The sequence below is a fragment of the Drosophila takahashii genome, chromosome X, assembly GCF_030179915.1.
Source record: "Drosophila takahashii strain IR98-3 E-12201 chromosome X, DtakHiC1v2, whole genome shotgun sequence".
Lineage (NCBI taxonomy): Eukaryota > Metazoa > Arthropoda > Insecta > Diptera > Drosophilidae > Drosophila > Drosophila takahashii.
In genome coordinates this window covers 18,153,060-18,172,267 of record NC_091683.1, presented here as the reverse complement: position 1 = coordinate 18,172,267, position 19,208 = coordinate 18,153,060, and the positions used below count along the sequence as shown (strand labels likewise).

The 19,208-nt window shown below is 38.3% G+C and overlaps 2 protein-coding genes across 4 annotated transcripts in view; one reads left to right on the top strand and one right to left on the bottom strand.

Annotated features, from left to right (window-relative positions):
• Positions 1 to 19,171, bottom strand: part of norpA (no receptor potential A) — a 48,856-nt gene extending 29,685 nt beyond the window's left edge. For 2 of the 3 annotated variants that reach the window (XM_044396195.2, XM_044396196.2), the window contains exons 1-2: positions 18,711 to 19,171; positions 9,608 to 9,652 (exon numbers count right to left, since the gene is read on the bottom strand). The gene's annotated coding sequence lies outside the window, so the exon portion shown is untranslated. Of the gene's footprint in view, positions 1 to 9,607; positions 9,653 to 15,672; positions 16,196 to 18,710 lie in introns of those variants that run through there. The other variant, XM_070218151.1, reaches the window with a different exon arrangement.
• On the top strand, positions 488 to 14,038 carry LOC108060886 (tropomyosin alpha-1 chain). Its single transcript, XM_044396200.2, has 4 exons — positions 488 to 872; positions 12,327 to 12,538; positions 12,592 to 13,082; positions 13,595 to 14,038. The coding sequence occupies exons 1-4, from the start codon at positions 488 to 490 to the stop codon at positions 13,857 to 13,859; spliced, it is 1,353 nt and encodes a 450-aa protein (XP_044252135.1). The 3' UTR covers positions 13,860 to 14,038.
• Positions 19,172 to 19,208: the final 37 nt, after the last annotated feature.

Sequence of the window (19,208 nt, the reverse complement as noted above, 5' to 3'; positions counted from 1 at the left end):
TGCTGTCGCTTAATCAAATAATCATTGCCCGGCCAGCTCCTCATGCTCCCAAGTTCGACCTTCGACCAGGAGAAACCGAATCGAATCGAATCGAATCGAATCGAAATGGAGCACCCCTGTCCTGGTAATTACAAATAGTCCGGGGATCGGTCAGTCGTCAGTGACAATTGAGCGATTAGTGGGGAGTGTTGTGCTTGGGAAAACTGGACAACTGGACAACCGGACTACTGGGGAACCAGAACCCATTAAGCAGGTGTTCTAAATGGGTCATTGTTGGATGGATTGAGTCACCTCTTATTAGTGGTAATGTGGTTGGTCTAACTACCTTGAACATTTCCATACAAAATCAAGAACTAAGCAGGCGTTCGACTTCTAAATCATCAGTCTTCCACTTTCCAAGTTCAGAATTCGTCAAGGCATCAAACTGTTTAGACCAAAAATTTTCAAAATTCTTATTTCTAGATCAAATTTTTGCTTATAAAATAAAATGGAAGACGAAGGCTGCACCACCGACAAGGAGCTTTACGAAGTTATGATGACAACGCGAAAATTGTTCAAGAAGCTGGACGAGAGAATTGGTGAGGAAATGAAGACGATGGCCAAGCCAAAGAGTCAAGAGGACGACTCCAGCAGTGATGAGGTCCAAGTGGATAATGCATTCCTGAAGTACCTTCTCCGAATGGTGCAAAAGCGTCTACACGAGGAGACCCAACGATATGCCGCCCTGCAGGACGAGGTCCTGGCGACTCGGGATCGAATGGTCGCCGACCAGAAGCGCATCGCGAAGATTAAGGACAAGTTGAGGTTTCTCTGCAACATGAGCGACGAGGCCAACGAGTGGATGGACGACTTGGAGGCAAGCGAAGATAGCAGTAATACCAGCCTCTAGTGTTAATATTTCGATGGATGTGACTTTGAGGTCTGATATCTCCCCCGACTGTCCGGCAGTTTATAAACAATATAGTTGTGATTTCGATAAACCCATAGTTACTCGAGTTTCTTTTCTTGGTAGTAATGTTTTGCCGGCCAAAAAACAGTTGTTTTTTTTTATATCGGAGATTTCGGGTTTTGACAAAAATATTAATTTTTCCTTTTTGTTTTTTAGTGTAACTTGGCCAAAAATGGTCCTACACCAAAAATACATACAGTTTTGAACAGATAACAAAATAAAAAAAAAATCCATGACACTTTCCCTGTGATCTTGAAAAAATAAAATTTTTGCCAATTTTTACATTATTTTATAAGGGGGTACATCATGATATTTTTCGAAAAATGACAAAAAGAAATTAAATGCCCAGGTTTAAATGCCAATCGATTGCAATTTTAAAAACGAGTTCAGAAATGTATGACAATCCATATTTGGATCTATATTTCCATTGTTCCGGTCAAAAAAGAACTATTTTTTTGTGGAAAATTGAGATCTGGGCTTTTGGAAAAAATTTTAATTTTTTGCTGTAACTTGGGCAAAAATGGTCCTACACCAAAAATACATACAGTTTTGAACAGATAACAAAATAATAAAAAAAAACTTTAACACCTTCTGTGTGATTTTGAAAAAATAAAATTTTCGCGGAAATTTCAGTCGCTGAATTAGAATAATACCAGATATTTTTTGAGATATTTTTCTGATTTAAAGTTGGAGATTTACCTTTTTTTTAATGGACAATACCAAGAATTTATTGCCTTGCTTTGATTATTGCAACTTTGACATTTTGCTTGTGACACTGGCTTTTCTCCCCCACTTTCCAACTCCCCCACACTTTTTGTATCTAAAAGAGCTACTGCTGGGTTTTTTCAGCAGAAATTTGCTGCCGTTTGTCGGTCGCATTGTTCTTCTGGGAATTCGATTGCAGTCACTTTGACCAACTTGTTTGTTTGAATGCCTATTTATAGCCTGTCATTTGAATGGCATTCCAGGCGGGCGGCTGCCCACGCACCATTTAAAAGATATGGTGGATGGGGGATGGGGTACACTCTCTATATATGGTATGGTATATCGTAAACACATTTCCCGTTACACGTGCGGACATTTTGTTTAGTTAGTCAATTTGAATGGCTATATGTATGTGTGTATGTATGTGGATGTGCGCGCATCGTAATTACATAATGATTTATTTTCGCATACAATTCGCTCGATTTGGTTTTTTCCTCAATTCTAGATTCCGAATGTGTGTTTTCATTTATTTACATTGATTGCGAGGCCATCACATCCCAGTATCATCATCATCATTATACATTGCATACAGGAAAAAACAAGATAAAAACAAGAGAGAACGCTATAGTCGGGTGCCCCGACTATCAGATACCCGTTACTCAGCTAAAGGGAGTGCGAAAGAGATGGAGAAAAACTTTGATCCGCCGTAACTTTTTAACGAATGGTCCGATTTAAAAAATTTCTTCTACATTTCGATAGGTATTGATAAACACAATAAAACTGCATTTTTACTTTTCCAAAATATTGAAATTTTTAAAATCGTATATATGCGATTGTGGGCGTTAGAGGGGGCGTGGCACCCTTTTGAAACAAACTTGCGCTGCGTAGGAACTCCTAGAATCTGCATGCAAAATGTCAATCTTCTAGCTTTTATAGTTTCCGAGATCTCAGCGTTCATACGGACAGACGGACAGACAGACAGACAGACAGACAGACAGACAGACAGACAGACAGACAGACGGACAGACGGACAGACGGACATGGCTAGATCGACTCGGCTAGTGATCCTGATCAAGAATATATATACTTTATGGGGTCGGAAACGCTTCCTTCTACCTGTTACATACTTTTGCACGAATACAATATACCCTTTTACTCTACGAGTAACGGGTATAAAGATGATTTTCAAAAAATAAAAAGAATAGCTTAGGATGCAAAAATCGCTCTTCTCTTTATTATTTTAGTGAGCCAGCGCACTTTGGGGGAATCGGAATTAATTTGATTTATTTATTAGCTGTGTGTTATTTGTTTATAAACAATAAAAGCCCAAAGAATGCGCATTTGAGGTTTATGAACATTTTCGTAGCGCCCAAAGCGAAGCGAAAGCACCAACACCACCAACAATTATTTTTATGGCAAATATTTATCTAACAGCATTTTGGGGGCGATGGGTGGTTTTTGGTTTTTCGGTTTCCTACGGTTTGTTCGGGATTTTCGTTCGGGGGGCTGTCAAAGGCAAACAAAGGCATCGAAGGTTGTTAATGCTGAAATATTAATGTGCGTTAATTACCCGCAGACGGCAAAAAAAAAACAAAGTGAGCGGGGGCGGAAAAGTTTTATTTGGGGGTCAAGGGGCATCTGCATTTGCTCTTCTGATTTTACCCGTTCCTCCGCTCATAATCGCTAATTTTCTGAGCTTTTAAACTATCAACACTACTATCTATAAAATGGAAATAATTCCATGTATCAAAATGATATGCAAATTACACTTTTCAGGGATTGTTATTGGATCTAAAAATAATTTGTATCAAGTTCAAGGTTCCAAGGTTGAATTCTTATAAATATTTGAGTATTCAAAAACAAATGTAGGAGTGCCAAGGAAATTAAGGATGGGATATTGGACAGCTGGGCTTTATTGTTCCTCAATTACCCACCAATTTATGGTTGTCACCTTTCGGTAAAAACTTTGGATTTACAATCAAAAGTAATCGATGGAATTTCAGACATCTGTGGGTAATATTTTGTGAATGTCATGGATTTCTTATGAATTGACCATTAGCCGAAGGGTAAAGTTTTAACGTTTTAGGTATGGGATAAATGTCATGTGTGGGACAACTTTGGATTCCTATAAATATTTTGTTATTTTGTAAAAGTTTCTGCCAGTCATTGATGGACTAAGTTCAAGGTCCTGGGATTACTACTCAGTACGAATTTTTTTAATAAAAAATGCAAGGCTCCATGTGCTTAAGGTCACTAGAGATTGTTTGAATATTAATTGTAAATATTCAAAATCTCGTTCAGCGGAAAGATGACAATTAAGCTAATAGAAATTTCAATTTTTTCCCAGTTTATAGATGGGGTGTAGTGTTTATAAAATCGAGAGAGAGATATAACCGTATTCGATTCGATGGTACACATACAAATCGGATTTTGAGTTCATTTGTTCTGGTCCGCAGATTACGCATTTTGTTTATTATTTTGATGAAGTGATGTTGCTGCTATTGTTCCTCGGTCTCCTATTTGTTATTGTTAATTTATTTTTACCCATTCGCCGCCTTTTGGGGATTGCCAAGGCGACTATCAAAAAGGTTAAGCGCATCGAATTACATGCGCAGGGGCGAAAAATAATGAAGAGAAATTGAGTAAATTTAATTGCTTAATAAATATAATGAAAATACTTTTTTCATGGTTTTCTAGTATTTTTTATTAGTTATTCAGTTTTTGTATTTATTATTTTTATAACGAAGTCTATTACTTAGATAAATAAAAGGAAATCCAGTTGAAGTTGACATTTGTCTCTATTTATTTTTTTCCCTTTGAGTTTTTCCTTCTACAAAAGGCGGGCGAAGGAAAGGTCAAAGAGAGAAGCGTGGAAATAAGTAAATATAATCAAATTTGGAGTTAATGAGCGACCCGGAAATCATTTTCAGCACCATCAACAGGGAAAAACCAAAACAGAACCATAACTGTAGCATAAATTTAGGGGAAAATTCAAAGGGAATTCCAGGCGACTTTTTCCGTCATCTGTTTTTTTTTTTTCGTTTCCAGCGGCAAGGCAACGAACTTTCCGTGGGAATAGTCGGAAAAACCCAGGAGGAGGAGGAGAAGGAGAGCAGTGAAAATTAAGTGGAGTGAGCGGGATGGGAGACCAACGGCAAACAGAGAAAGCAGAGAAAGCATCCAAATATTTTGGCTTGGTCAATATTGAGTTGAAAATGAATGCCAGGCGTCTCTACCACCTCCCCCAAATAGCCAGCACAATGGTGTTAGCTTTGTTCATTGGCGAAAAAAAATTGGTGTATATATGTATAAAAAAAACAGAAAACTGAGAGGAGCGGAAAAGTTTCCACAAAGCGTACAACAAAGCAATCATCAATTTGAAATGCTCAAATGACGGAGAACTTACTTCAGCCAACACACATTTATGTGAAAAAAAAAGGAATATATACCTATAGAAAAATACCCGGTTCATTGAACCTTTTCGCAAGCTCGCGAATTGAAAGCCAAAATATTGGGTTTTTGACTTAAGCTAATAAATTGTGAATTTATTTTTCCCTATTTGATCGTTGAAGTGTGGCCAAACTTGTTTTCGAAGCATTAAGTGACCAGGCTCTACAAAAAAACAAATACTAGCTTAATTACTCAAACTTAACTCCATTTATTAATATTTTATAGTTAATAATTGAGCTGAAAAGCTCGTGAAATGAATGCCAAAATTGTGATTTTTGTTTTTAGCTAATAAATTCATTGAATAAAAGTGAGACCAAGTATTAAGAAACCGGGCTCAATAAATACTAGCTTAATTACTCAATTCCAATTCAATTATTGTAAATTCATACACCTGCAAAGCAAAGCCCCCTGTCAAAAGCCCAAAGTCTTTGAACGATACGATAATTTGATGCTCAAATCGCCATTCAAAGGCGATATGAAAAGGAAACACACTGCGAATGGGGGGAAACCAATGACAAATAATTAATTGCGCACACTTTGACGGGACGGGAGGTCCTCTTCTGTCTGTCTGTCTGTCTGTCTGTCTTGTCTCTCTGTTTTTCCGTCCCTCAGTCAGTCAGTCAGTCCTCGTCCTGTGCGGAATCCTGTATCCATTTATAAACAGCACACAAATATGTCTGATGTGCGAGAGGCTTAGTGGAAATGGAGATGGAGATGGGTATCGAGCTGCTCCTTCGGCCCCGGCACCAATTAACTTGGGCGTATTGTGTAAATAATGTGTTAGACATGGTTACACATTCATGTGCCGGCCATAGACACGTCGTTGGCATCGTCATCGTCATCGTCATCTCCGGATTCAGGACTCAGGATCCCCGGGAGCGAGGCCCCCGAAAACCCCGCAGCTATACGATTTTTGATTGCACTTGGCGCTCTAATTGAAGTCCGAGACAGGAGCGAAGAGATGTCCCACCTCCGAAATGGGGCCGTTGACATTGATCCATTCCGATTAGACGTTGAATTCTGATGCCTTCGCTGCTTGTTGGTAATTGCCATCAAATCGAGGAATAAAAAAGCCAAAATAAGAAAAGGCTACAATGGGCCAAGCACTGCGGCAAAAAGTCTATCTATCATTTGTTTACTTTAAATCAAATTAAAGCATCTTTTCTAGAATATTAAAATGTGAAATAAATGAATGGAAAATAAATCAAATAAAGTAGTCATTAGAATGAAATTACTCTGAACTTAATCATTCGGTATTAATTCGATTGTTTTCAATTATTGGAAATTTGATTTATAATTTGTTATGTTGAAATTATCGGAAAAGTCAAAACAGTTCCAAGAAGTGAAGCACTTTTGCCGCTCGAGTGAAATTGAATTCTGAGAAATGGATTTCCAAGAAGCATCATCATTTTCTCCGAGTGTAAGGAGAAGCCAAGTGGTGTCCTTCTCTTTCGATGGACTGACTTGTGTGCCATGCATGTGACGGCAGCTCAGCAGGATATTTTGTAAATCATTAGTCAACAAAATGGTGGTGATGGTGATGTGTGTTTGTGTGTGACTTTCCTGGCAAGTCTACCAGTGTGTGTGTGTGTGTGTGTGCTTGTGAGTGACGCCATTATTCTCCTCTTGCCCTCATTCTACACCCATCTCATGGGTTTATATTCCACATTCCTGGTCTGATGAGATGCGCCGCCTGCGCAAGATTGCCCTGAGTTTCGCTGTTTTGAGTGCAGTCTGCCACCGATGTCATCAGCATTACGAGTGGGTGGTCCTTGGGCGGTGCCGCAGCCGGAGGTGCCAAAAGCCACACAAGTCCAGCCAACTAAACCACAGCACTAGGGCCTCAAAGCGAATCGTTTCGAAAATCCAGATCGAAGATTTTGTGAATAATTTATAAAATGCTGTATTAAAGCAGAGGTCCTCAAAATTGCCTTATGACAGTGCATTTGCAAACACAAATAAAGGAAAATTAAGAGAATAAAATCAATGGAATTGTTGTTTTGCTTACAGCTACACAGAGAGGAATTGACGTGTGCCCGCAGGCTTGGTTTTTGATTTTACTAAAGCCAATGTGACCAGCGTATAAAATAATTAAAAAAAAAACTAAACTAAATTTCTTCTTTCACTGAATATTCAATATTCAATATTTCAAATTCGCTTATGCCTAGCTAATAATTTGCTAAGTAAACTCTTTGAATCGCCTATGAACTGGAAAAGTAGTTTATTCTTGGGCAAAATAAGGGCAAAATCTCAGTGCACAAATTGCGTGGCGAGAATTCAGTCACAGGGAATGTCTTGCTGAAGGCAGGAAAATGGTGAAAAGTTTCAGATGGAGGTGAAAGTTAGTGGGAGGGTGAAAGTGGGCGTAGGTCAAGGGAAAGGGGGTTCTTTTGGGTTGGTGGCGCGGCTAATGACGCCAACATTAGGCGGACGTTTAATGTATGTGCACGTAGTCAGGAGACTATTCCACACACTGTCTCACTTTCTCACCATCCCTTTCTCCTGCCCTCTCTCCATCTCTATCTAGCTTTGTATCTCTCTCTCGCTCGTCGCACACACTTACGTACGCATGAAAGTCAAGGCAGACAACGTCAGATGCTCGAGCATTGCATTACATAAGCGACGCAAAACTGTATGCTACACTTTTTGATGGCCACCCATCCATCTGTCTGTGTGTGTGTGTGTGTTATTTCTGGCCATGGAAAACACTGAGGGAAAATGGGGTAGGAGGGGGAAAAGGACAGCGGTTGAGGGTCGACAAGGATACGCACGGCACGCCACTCAAAAGCCATAAGCCCGGCAAATTAACATGCCCAAATTATGACAAAAGGAAAACGAGGCTAAAACAAAGGCCCCGAAAAACTAAGGCTGCAAAAATGGGCAGGGGGATGGATATTTTTCCAGGGGGTGCGGAGGGGGAGAGGGGCTGCAGACCGGAAAAGGCAAAAGTGAGATTAGAAAACTTTTCGGTTAATAACATTTTCCAAATACTCTGCAAAAGTTATTCCATCTTAATAGAGAATGGCAAACTATCGTTTTGTAAATGATAGTTTGCTGCCAACTCATTGAAAGCATCAAAGTAATTAAGTTTATTAAGGTCATATAACAAAAAAAACTTGTAGAGTTACTTAAGATGGTTTGTTCCAAATAAGAACTTAATTATTTACAATAAATCAAGAAAAAACCTCCTATTTTGCATTTAAATATAAATGTACTTTCTTAAGAAATTTGGTAAGTATAACCAAATTAATGATTTAATTAATTGCCATTTAAATCCGGATCATTTAAATCGGTTTAACCTTTTTTGTCCGTTTTTTGCTGGCAGTTTTCAGTTTGAGGGAGCTTCAAGTGCAGATTACTCATACGCCCCGTAGACCGAAGCTGAAAATGAAAGTGAAACCGAAACTGAAACTGAACTGACTCACCAAACCAGCCGCACACGACATTTAACTGTCATAATCAGGGATGCGGACACGGTAGCCAACAAAACATCAACTGGAACATAATGGGCAAGTTTTGGACAGAATCGGGGGAACAGAAACCCCTTAAAAGCCAAAATAAAAAAAAAGAGGAAAAAAGTACAGGGAACCGCAGTCGCCATAGTCATAGTTTAATATCCATTTAACATGCTCGTGTTGTTGCTTCTGCTTTTCACTGCACAAAAAAAGTCTTCGTTTGAATCAGAAATTAATTCTTGAATTAAGGGTTAAACATCTGCGTTTTTGGAAATGTAAATATCACCCCTGCTGTTTATTTGTTTGTTTATTTCAATGAGCAATGGTCCGTGTTTGTTTACCAAATTCCCCATAATCGATCACAAATTTAACAGTTTACATTTCACTGCGTTCTGATTTGGGAACAGTTTGATTTTTAATATTTATAAGAAGTGATATTTGGAACAATTCAAAATATATTTTTTAATTTTATATTTTTAACACATTTTTCTCAGTGCTCTCGGTAAGTCGGGGGAAATTCCCAAAGTGATTATATTAATACAACATGAGCCACAAGTGTGTTGCATACATTGAGGCGTGCCGACTTGAATCCATGACAAAACTTTTACCCCATTGTATGCGTGTGTATCTGTAGCTGTAGCTGTATCTGTGTATCTGTATCGTGTGCGCTTGTGTAGGTGCGGTATATCTGTGTGTGGGCAATGTGCGTGTGTGCCATTCATGGCATATGAAATATACATAAACCAACGGAGCCAACGAACCAACTCTAATAATAATAAAATAATAAAAACCAAAACAAACTTTTCACCATGCTCAAAAGTTGTCCGGAGGTTTTTGCGCCAAAGAAGTAAAAGATGCGGCCAAGAAACTAAAAGAGTCCTAGGACACAAGTGAAACTTTAAAACTGCGATTGCGATTGCCCGCCACAATCAATTCTTGAAAAAGATTTTGGGTTTTTGGGTAGTGCGAATAAATTTCCTTAATTTGTTAAAACATTTAAAAATATATTATTCAATTATTTCAATTTCAAATTAATAATTTTACTTACCTCAACATTTGGTTTAAAGTAATGGGCTTCAGTTTATGCAACAAACTGCAAAGAGATAAAAAAGAAGATATATATTAAAATCTGAATAGCTTGCAGGATGCTCATACACACACACATTTCTCAGGTCCCTCAGCTGCTGCAGTTTTGGCCTTAATTTTCCAAATCAAACAAAATAAAGCATAAGGAAGGAAAATACGAGCAGCCACACGAGGAGCAGAAGTATAATGCTTTTTTTGTGTGTGAGTGAAGGTCATCCATGTTGCATCTCTAAATGATGCCACTGCCACCCACAATTTGCCCCCACCCACACACCAAGATAATAACACACACATGCAAAGCGGTGCCTAATGAACTAAATTTACATTTTTCAGCACAAGTTTTCATTGCACTGTAAAATAATTAGCAAGCTAAGTAATGAATTATATATGTTACACAATTATTGTTGAAAATTAAAAGGAAAAAAGTAAAAACATAAACTTTTCAGGACTCTGGCAAATATTTAATTTATTTATTTTTTAAACTATTCAAATAAGTTTTCTAAGTATTTGGCTGTGTTTTAGATGAAATATACATTTTAGATTTATTTATAAGACTCTTTTTGGCTATTAAAATAAATTTCAAGACTTTTATTATCAGTAGAGCTTTAAAATATCGGCAGTTTGTTATTTCCCGATCTTTAATGTGTTTTCCCTTGAAAATATCGAAAATTTCGATAATTTTCCAGCTCTAAATTGCAGTGTATTAATCTTGCTGCCGAGTATTTGCCTTTGGTGTACGCTGTATGTTTTCTGCTCCAGCTGCCAGAACCCCTACCCTTTCCCTCCTGCCTTCCCCACCCCTAAAAACCACCCATTGCCTTGCCCTTGCCTTGAAAAATCCCAAAAAAAGGGGGGAAAAATGGAGAAAACTCAGCTGGCGTTCTCTGTTCGCTGTTTATCTCGCTCGCTGTGCACATTAACCTCTTTGTTAATCATTTACAAACAAATGCAAATAAAATAAAATACAGCAGCCCAGGTAAAGGTAACGAAGGCAGCAAAAGCAACAAACAGCGATGACGACGACGACGGCTATGCAAATAAAAAAGCTGGCAAATGAGCAGCGAAATTGCAAAAAGGGCAGGCGGCCGCAGTGGTGGAGGAAGAGGGGTTGAAGGGGGTGGAAGGGGGGAAAATTCCGGGGGGTTACGGCCTGGGATAAGCTCTCGAGCTTTACGGCATACACAAAAATACGGGGCGGCAAGACAGCGAGTGCCACGCCCACACACGATATTGGGTTAATACACAAAAAAAAAAAAACAAAGAACATTTAAAACAAAGCTTAAATATTCTTCAGTAAATTTCGTAAAAAAAAATATTATTTTTTAAATATTAAATAAATATATATTTTCCAGACAGTTTTGACAATTTAATTATATTTGTTGAAATGTTTAAACATTTAAGAGTCAAATATTTTTTTAGACAATATGAAAAATGGTATTATATTTGTTAATATTTTTTCCAAATCATTTAAATATAATTCCACATATAAAACTGATTAAACAAAGAAAATTGATTTACAAATTCTGACATTGTATTTATTTATAAGACTCAAATACCTATTTTATTTTCCCGTGTACATTTCCTTAGTTTTCCTGGACATTCCAAAAATGATTCCACAGTTAAAAAATTCATCTTGAATCGCTGAATAATTCAGCGAAACTTTTGTGACTCTTTTCACTGCAAATTGCATTTTGGTCTGGTCAAAAACCAGAGCTCCTGTGTGTTGACTTTTCAGCAAACTTTTAATCAATGGTGGCAAGGGGAGGGGGTTGAGATGGTGAGCTGGTGAAATGGTAAAATGGGGTTTTCCACAGCGTTCCAATTTCCCAGCTGCTTTCATATGCAAAAGATACTCGACTTTATGCTGCTGCTGCTCGGCTTGTTCATAATTAGTTTGATGATGTTTGCAGTCAACCTACTTCCTCGTTTTCACTCCCACTTTCTTTGCCTCTTTGCCAGCTCCCCGTCTTTAGCCTCCACTCCCTTTTGGTTTTCGGATTAGTGAGTTGCCAAGGCTCAAAAAAACATTCATTCCGCCGCCCTAATGATATTTTAATTAAAACTATGCCAAAATTTCAGAGTTGATAAAAGGTGAGAGCTACTTCTTACCCCTTTAATTTTTTTTAATTTAAAAACTTATTTGGGTAAATTAAGTGTAAACCAAAAGGTAATTCAAAATATTTTTGAATAGCCTGCCATAATTTTGGAATTTACAGATATAGAGCAAATGCCATCTTATTATATTTAAGAGGTACCAAAAAATAAGTACTCATGTAAATAATTACCAAGCCACTTTCCTGTCCCTTTGTCGATTGGTCATTCAGTCACTCAGTCCCTTTGTCATTTCGTCAGTTGGTCAATCAAGCGAAAGCAGCGGTTTGGGGAAAACCTTTTGGCTTTTCACGCAACACGGATGCTTTAATAAAATTGTTCACTTTATGTGTGTGTGTGTGTGTTTTTGGGCCTGATTCGATTTTCGTTGATTTCCCAGAAAATTCCACATTTCCCACCCACCACCACCCCACCCCGCTTTTCCGAGCCGGTGCCTTTGGGTCTTGGGTTTGTTGAATTTGTTATTCGCTAGCCTCCTTGTTGCGGCGGCAATCTTTGATCAAATCGAAAGCCATGAGATACTTCTGGATACTGGCTGGCAGAATACCTTGAGATACTTTCGCTTCAAGTGCTACTTGTACTTGTATCTCCCGAGGAAAGTGATGCGGAAATCGAGGAGAAGCCACAACAGGCAGTGCAGGAGCTGTTGGAACAGCCAATGGATGCGGAAAACCGACTGCTGGCCATCAGGTTCTTCAATCTCATGCTGGCGAGACTCTGGCGCCGGCGAAGAGCCGAAGTCTGTGACCTCCACACTCTGGTTCGCAAGTACCAGGCTCATGTGAGTTCAATAAAAGCACTCTTCAAGCAATTACAAGTCTGATTTCCAAGCAGGCCGCTCGAACCCAAACGGAGCTATTCACCCGAAACCAGATGATCTGCCTGGAGCAGCGTCGTGGGGAACAGCTGACCCATCAGCTGATGAGGGCCATCAGTCGCGTCCACGTGTCCATGGAAAGCTGCGCCCAGCTGGACAGCGAGTTGCAGCAGGTGAGAATGCGGGAGGCCACACTGCACAACGAACTGGAGTCCAAGTCGCTGGAGTGCGAGTACTTCTCCGAAATGCTCGACACCTGCCGCTCCGAAATGTTCCGCGAGCTGGCCAAATACCGGGAGGGAGCCACCGAGTTGGCCAACCAACAGAGGCGAGCCCTCGAATTGGAGCGCGAGAACGCCCAGTTGGAGGACGAGCTGCTGACGATCAAGGACCGGTTTCTCCTGCAGAATGACCAGATGTCCGTGGCCCTGGGCGAGAAACAGGAGCAGCTGAATACCGCCTATGAGACGCTAAAGAACTGCGAACAGGAACTGGCCAAGCTGGAGCTGTAAGTTGTCACTCCAATACCACTTTTCATCCTTGAACTATAAAAATATTAAATTAATATAATTTGATGGATCTTTAAAGGATTTTTCATATTATATCATAAGATACGACATATGACATAGTAAAAGTGCCTTAAAATATTAAACGACCTCTTTAAAACTGACCTACTTTCAGGTCGGATATTTGAAAATCCTTTCTCAGTTGGTACCTATGAATTATGTACGAATTTCTGGTTTTAACCATTTAACCTTCATTTTGGAAAAATAACATTTTCGTCAATTTTCATTTTTTTACATCATAATTTTTTGCGAAAAATTGCTAAAAAATAAAATGTAATTAAATACCATTCTATTGGAAATGTAATCACGAGTTCAGAAAGGCATGGCAATCTATAATTGGAATAATATTTCCATTGTTACGGTCAAAAAACGAATTCTTTTTTTTGGAAATTTTGGGATTTTGGTTTTTGACAAAAGTATGATAAAATATATATTATCTCACATTTACCCCCAGGAAATACAACGAGGCACTGCGCCAGAGCGAGATCGATGTGGAACTGCAGAAGGAGATCTCGAATCTGAGGCGGAACATGGGCGTGGCCCGATGCCTGATCTTCTATCTGACGGCCCGTGAATGGGGAACCCTTCAGGGTTGCGTATACCACGTGGTGGCCGGAACTCTCGACTGTCTGGCGCCCTCGTTTTCCACACCGCCGATGGCGGACAATCTGCTCCGAATGGCGTTGGCTGCCATCTTCCTGCTATTTGCCATGTACTGAGTTGAATACGGATACGGAATAGAGTTTTCGATAGGCGAGCAGCAGTGGGGGTTCGGGGATCTTGTTAGAAAATTCAGGACACACGAACACAAATTTGTTGCACACACTTATTAGATAGCATTTCGTTTTTTTTTTTTGTCACAGTATTTAACTACAAAGAACAAAAAAAATTATAATAAATTTTCCCCTAGCCTCAGAATCTAAATTGGGATTTATTTAAATATATTTCAGATATTCTAGATTTTAAAATTTGCTAATTATGTAAAAATTAAATAAATAAAAGAATGTTAAATAAACTGCAATTTAATGCTGTGAATTATACAAATTCCAAGAGAATACAAAAAAAAGAAGGCAACTCAAAGTTGTTTGCGTGCATGTCCATTTCCCATTTGTATTTTCCACCTCAATTGATTGCAATATCTGAATGTGACTGTCCGAATCCTTTATTATTTGGTTTGCGGTCGACCGCGAAACACACAATTCATTCTAATTTCGAAATGGTGTTCAAACACGATTGACAGTTCGTTAGTGAATTACTCGACAAAAAGTTCTGACTATTGGATTGTATCTGTATCTGTATCTGTATAACAAAAAGTGAATAGCCTAATAACAAAATATATTGATTCGAATTTAATATCTTTTTATTTCTAACATTTCCAGCTTCTTTTTAAAATAAATCAATATTTATAATATTATTTTATATAATAATCATAATTTCCTTTATAGTTAAATAGTGATTACCACTCTATTTATACACCGATTTTATTATGGGTAATTTCTTTCTTTTTTGCGACGAGTAAAAGTGCGGAAGAGCCTTACAGAAAAATTACGCATACGCCGCGTGCTCCGTTCGACGATTGCCATTCATTGGAGGGCCCAATGTCATCCGAATTACTGAATTGCTGAACCAACTCAAGCGAGGTGAACTGAGTCGGGAGCACAAAGGCCTTAACTCGATAAATGCATAATACAATGCGAACCATAATTGTCGCAATGGGTGTGAAAATGCGAATGGGCCTGGTGTGAATATTGTGTATCCATCCAAATGGATGTGTCAAATGGATGCGTTCATCGGACAACCGCTTTAATTAAACAAACTAATCTGTAATTGGTTGGTTAATTCGATTCTCATATATTTTGCCTATTTATCGACGAATATAAAACTACGAAAAAAAAACACCTGCACTCTGGACTCTAAGTTCTATATATAGACCCAAAACAAAGCGATGTTCTATATTCACAGCACAGTGCTGAGGTGAGGGGATAATATCGTGTTTGGCCCTCCAACGCTTTATCTTTCAACTGGTAATCCTCGGCGATTTTTGATAATTTATGATAATTCAAGTTTATTTACTGCATACAAGACCATAAATTGTTACCAAGCGATTTCCATGCGAGAGATAACAATATTCCCGGAACTGGGCGGACATACAAGCATTTATTATCTATTACAGAATTACAGAATGGGTTTGGGCTTAATTCCTGGATCACTAAATATAATGGAATATAATAATTGAGCCCCTGGAAAAGGGCATATGACATCCATATGTTTTTTTTTTATACAAAATACTTGTGTTATGATGTGGAGAATTTTAGTTTATAATAAAATTATGACTCAGTGGACATGTGCGTATGAATTAAAAATTCCCAGAATTTTAAAAGTGATATTGAAGTACAGTTTTTAATTTGAGACTTGGGAAGTTTTTTTAACTTTTTTTACCGAAATTATTATTTTTTTTTTTAAATAAAAGTAAATAATAAAAAGTAAGTGTTTTTTTTTTTAGTGTACTCTTCCATCGAGTGTTTAACTTACGTATTTAATTAATTGGCTCCGGCTTTTGCTGTTTTGTTTTTGCTACCTATTTTTGTTTGATACTTTTGTTTATTTATATTTGTTTATTTATATTTGTTTGTCTTTTCCCGCCTTGCGAATTTCAGTTTGAAGAGCATTGCTCGACTTACAGTTGATCAGTCGGCTCACTCTCTCTTTCCTCGTTCTTTCTGCGCTCTCTCTCCTTTCTCTCTCGCCCTTTCTCACAACAGGTGACACCCGAATGTTTTTTGTTGCACTCTTTTGGTATTCATCACCTTACACAAAATAAAAGCCATTGCAAAAACAAACGACGATCGCAATGAAAATTCGCACAGAAACAAAAACAAAAGAACAAGGGGGGCGAATACAATTGAAAAACTTAACCTGTGCGAAACCAAACGAAACTGAAACCAAAACCAAAACGAAACCGCGAAACACGTTGGCTGCGGAGAGAGGCCTTTCCCACTCTTCCCCACTTTTCCCCCGTTTTTATCGCGGATTACTGTGTGCGAGCGGAGCGGACTAACGGGAAAAGCTCCGGCGGACGACCACTGACCAACTGAGAACGGAGAGCCGCCGCCGGAGAAGTGGGCTCTCGGAACTTGGAGAGTTTATCTCAGGTACAGTGGGCACCAGTCAGGAAAGAAGTACCAAATGCCTAGATGTTAACATTTAAAAATACATAATAGGTATCTGATTTTAAAACGATTCTGTTTTTGTTATAATAATTTAAAAATAAATAAATATTTTTGCAAATCCGACTATTAAAATATTCTATTCTATTCTATAATATTCTAAATATTCTATTCTTGTATATTTTTGTAATATAAAAAAAAAACACTTTTATCCCTTGACCAGTGACCACTGTACGCTCTTGTTGCATATCCTCTCCCTCTCCCCATCTCGCTCCCTCTGTTTGCGTGGGTGCTGATCGTGCGAGTGAGAGCAAATATGATTATTGTTCTTTCGCCTGCTCCCCCGCTCTCCTTCATCTGCCTCCTCTCTCAGCCACCCACCGAAAGTGCGTGTGTATTGGTGCGATGAGTGTGCGACGGCGGTCGCTGTAACGGTTTGTTTGTTATTTTTTTATTATAGCTTTATTGCACAATCCCATGCCACCCACCACCCACCGCCCATCGGCACCGCCCCCTCGTCCCCCTTTGCTCGGTTGCAGGCCAAACAAACAAATGGAAATGGGAGAGGGAGAAGAAAGCTTCTGATCGCCACACTTGCCACAAAAAGTACGCCACTGCAATGTACAGTGAGGCCTCGTAAAGGCCTCTTTTTTATCTTAAGAAAAAATAATGGTTAATTTCATATCTAAGTAATAACAATAAAATTTATTTAAAACCCGGTTTAATTTAAGATTTTATTTAACATTTTAAAACGTGTTAAGTTAATTTTTGTGGCTTTTCCAAAACTAATTTAAAAACGTGACTCATTTTAATGGCTATTGTTTTGTATTCAGGTCTCGGTTAAATATTTTTTTGGATTAAAGTTCGTGAGTCATTTCTTAAAATTCATATCAAAACGCAAACGGTATTCAAATGGACTACAGTGGCACTCAAATAATGGCGAAAATGTGTTTTCGAATATAAAATAATTTAGGTACGTTAATCTAAGAAAACTGCTTAAGATTTGTTCCATCTTTCAATACAATTAATAATTATATTAATATTAATTTTTCTTATTAATTTTGAGCTTTGTTTTCAGTGCACTTCAGCTGCGTCGACGTCGGCAGAGGGCGAAACAAGTGGCCATTGCGAGTGCGAGCAGGACGGGCGGGCCAGGTGACAACGGGTGCGAGCGAGAGGGCGTGCGAATTTTTGTTTGCTCTGCCGACGTCGTTTTTTGCGTGTGTAAATTTCAGTGCTTCAATTTTATGTGTGCTTCCCTCTCCCCCGCTTTATTATCCTCCTCCCCATCCCCATTCCCATCATCCGACTCTCCCCCTCCTCCTTTTATTCGTGTTTGCGTCGGCGTGCGCGCAAGTAAATTTCTTCTAATTTAATATTTTGTTTACATTATTTATTCATTTACTTATGTATTTGCGTAGCTTCCTCTTCGCGCGCTTGTTTGTTTATGTATTTCACCTGGTCCTCCTTCTCTTCGTCTGCTCCTCCTCCTCCCCCTTTTCGCTCCCTTTTTCCGCCCATCTTCATGGCCAAGTTTACGTTTTGGCTAATCATTTACAATTTAGACCTCGATCGGTTTTTGAAAAAGGGGGGTTTTTTTCGAAATACCAACAATCAATTTGAATTTCCGGCACAGAAGTAATATTAAATCAAGAAGAATTACAACGTGGATAAAAATCCTATTGTATACTTTTAATTTCCACATATTTTAATGGAAAGCTGTAACAAAAAACTAGAGTTCTCTTGAAATAAACAAAAAGTTAGCAAAGTAAAACAACAGATCTTATTACCTCCCCATAAACAAAAGGTTTTTGTTATTCCTAAGAAACTTCCAATGGCTTACAAGAACTTTAAAGGTTTATTTGCTGCAAAACATATACAAATCTTTAACTGCGAAAACTAAAGGTCTGGCTTATGTGATCCCAAAGCTCAGATTTCGTTTAAGCTAAAAACACTCGGCTTTCTTTAATAAATTTAGAAGTTTAAATAAGCCAATAGTTTAAATGGGGTTTCCCAATTACTTGTAGGAAACCAAGGAATTCTTAACTTTAAGATTAACTAAAAATACAATAATAATACAGACTTTTATAATAGTGGTAAGACAAATATTTATACATTTTCGCGAATTTGTTGAAAAAATGTATTTTTATCATTTATGTTTTTATTTTTGGAGTACTTTAACGCATAACTAATTTTAGAATTAAAAACAAAAGTTTGCTATTTTAAGGACACACTGTGGCTCAGCTGAAAATCTTGCAGGATGTTGGCTTAAATGCGGCGCCTAAAAGAGGGCTTTAAAAACTAATTTCGCCTTTGCAACCCCCACAGCACACAAACACACAAAACTTTTAAATATGCAAATCAACAACAAAAATATACGCATTTTCGCAATGCTCTTCTTACCTTTGATTCTCCCCCTCTCCTTTCCGCTTTTTCCTCTCCTTTGAAGCTTCCTTCTCGTCAGACAGACAGACGTTTGTGTTTGTTTGACTTTGATTCCGTTCTGTTGATTTGTTGTTGCTGCCTTTTGGTTTTCCTTTTTTGCACTTAAAAAACTTGCACCGCAAAAAAATTCGAATTGTTTACCACGCGCGAGTACAAAAGTTCTCGGGAAACCAAATCAAAAAAAAAAACAGAAAAACAAGAGCGCAAGGGCAAAAAGGAGTGACAAAAAGCGCGTGTTGCGCTGATTTTTTTTTGATCCTAAAACGAAGGACTATTTGTTTTGACTTTAATCTGCGGTTTGAATTTTGTGTCTTGCTTCCGTTTTTTACCCGGAATTTTGGCCGTTTTTTTTTGTTTGTTTTTATTTTGTCTGTTGTTGTTGGTTTCCGCAGCCCAAATGAAAATTCGCGTCCGTTTCGTTTTCCTTTTTTCCCTAAAAAATCTCAAAATCTCAAA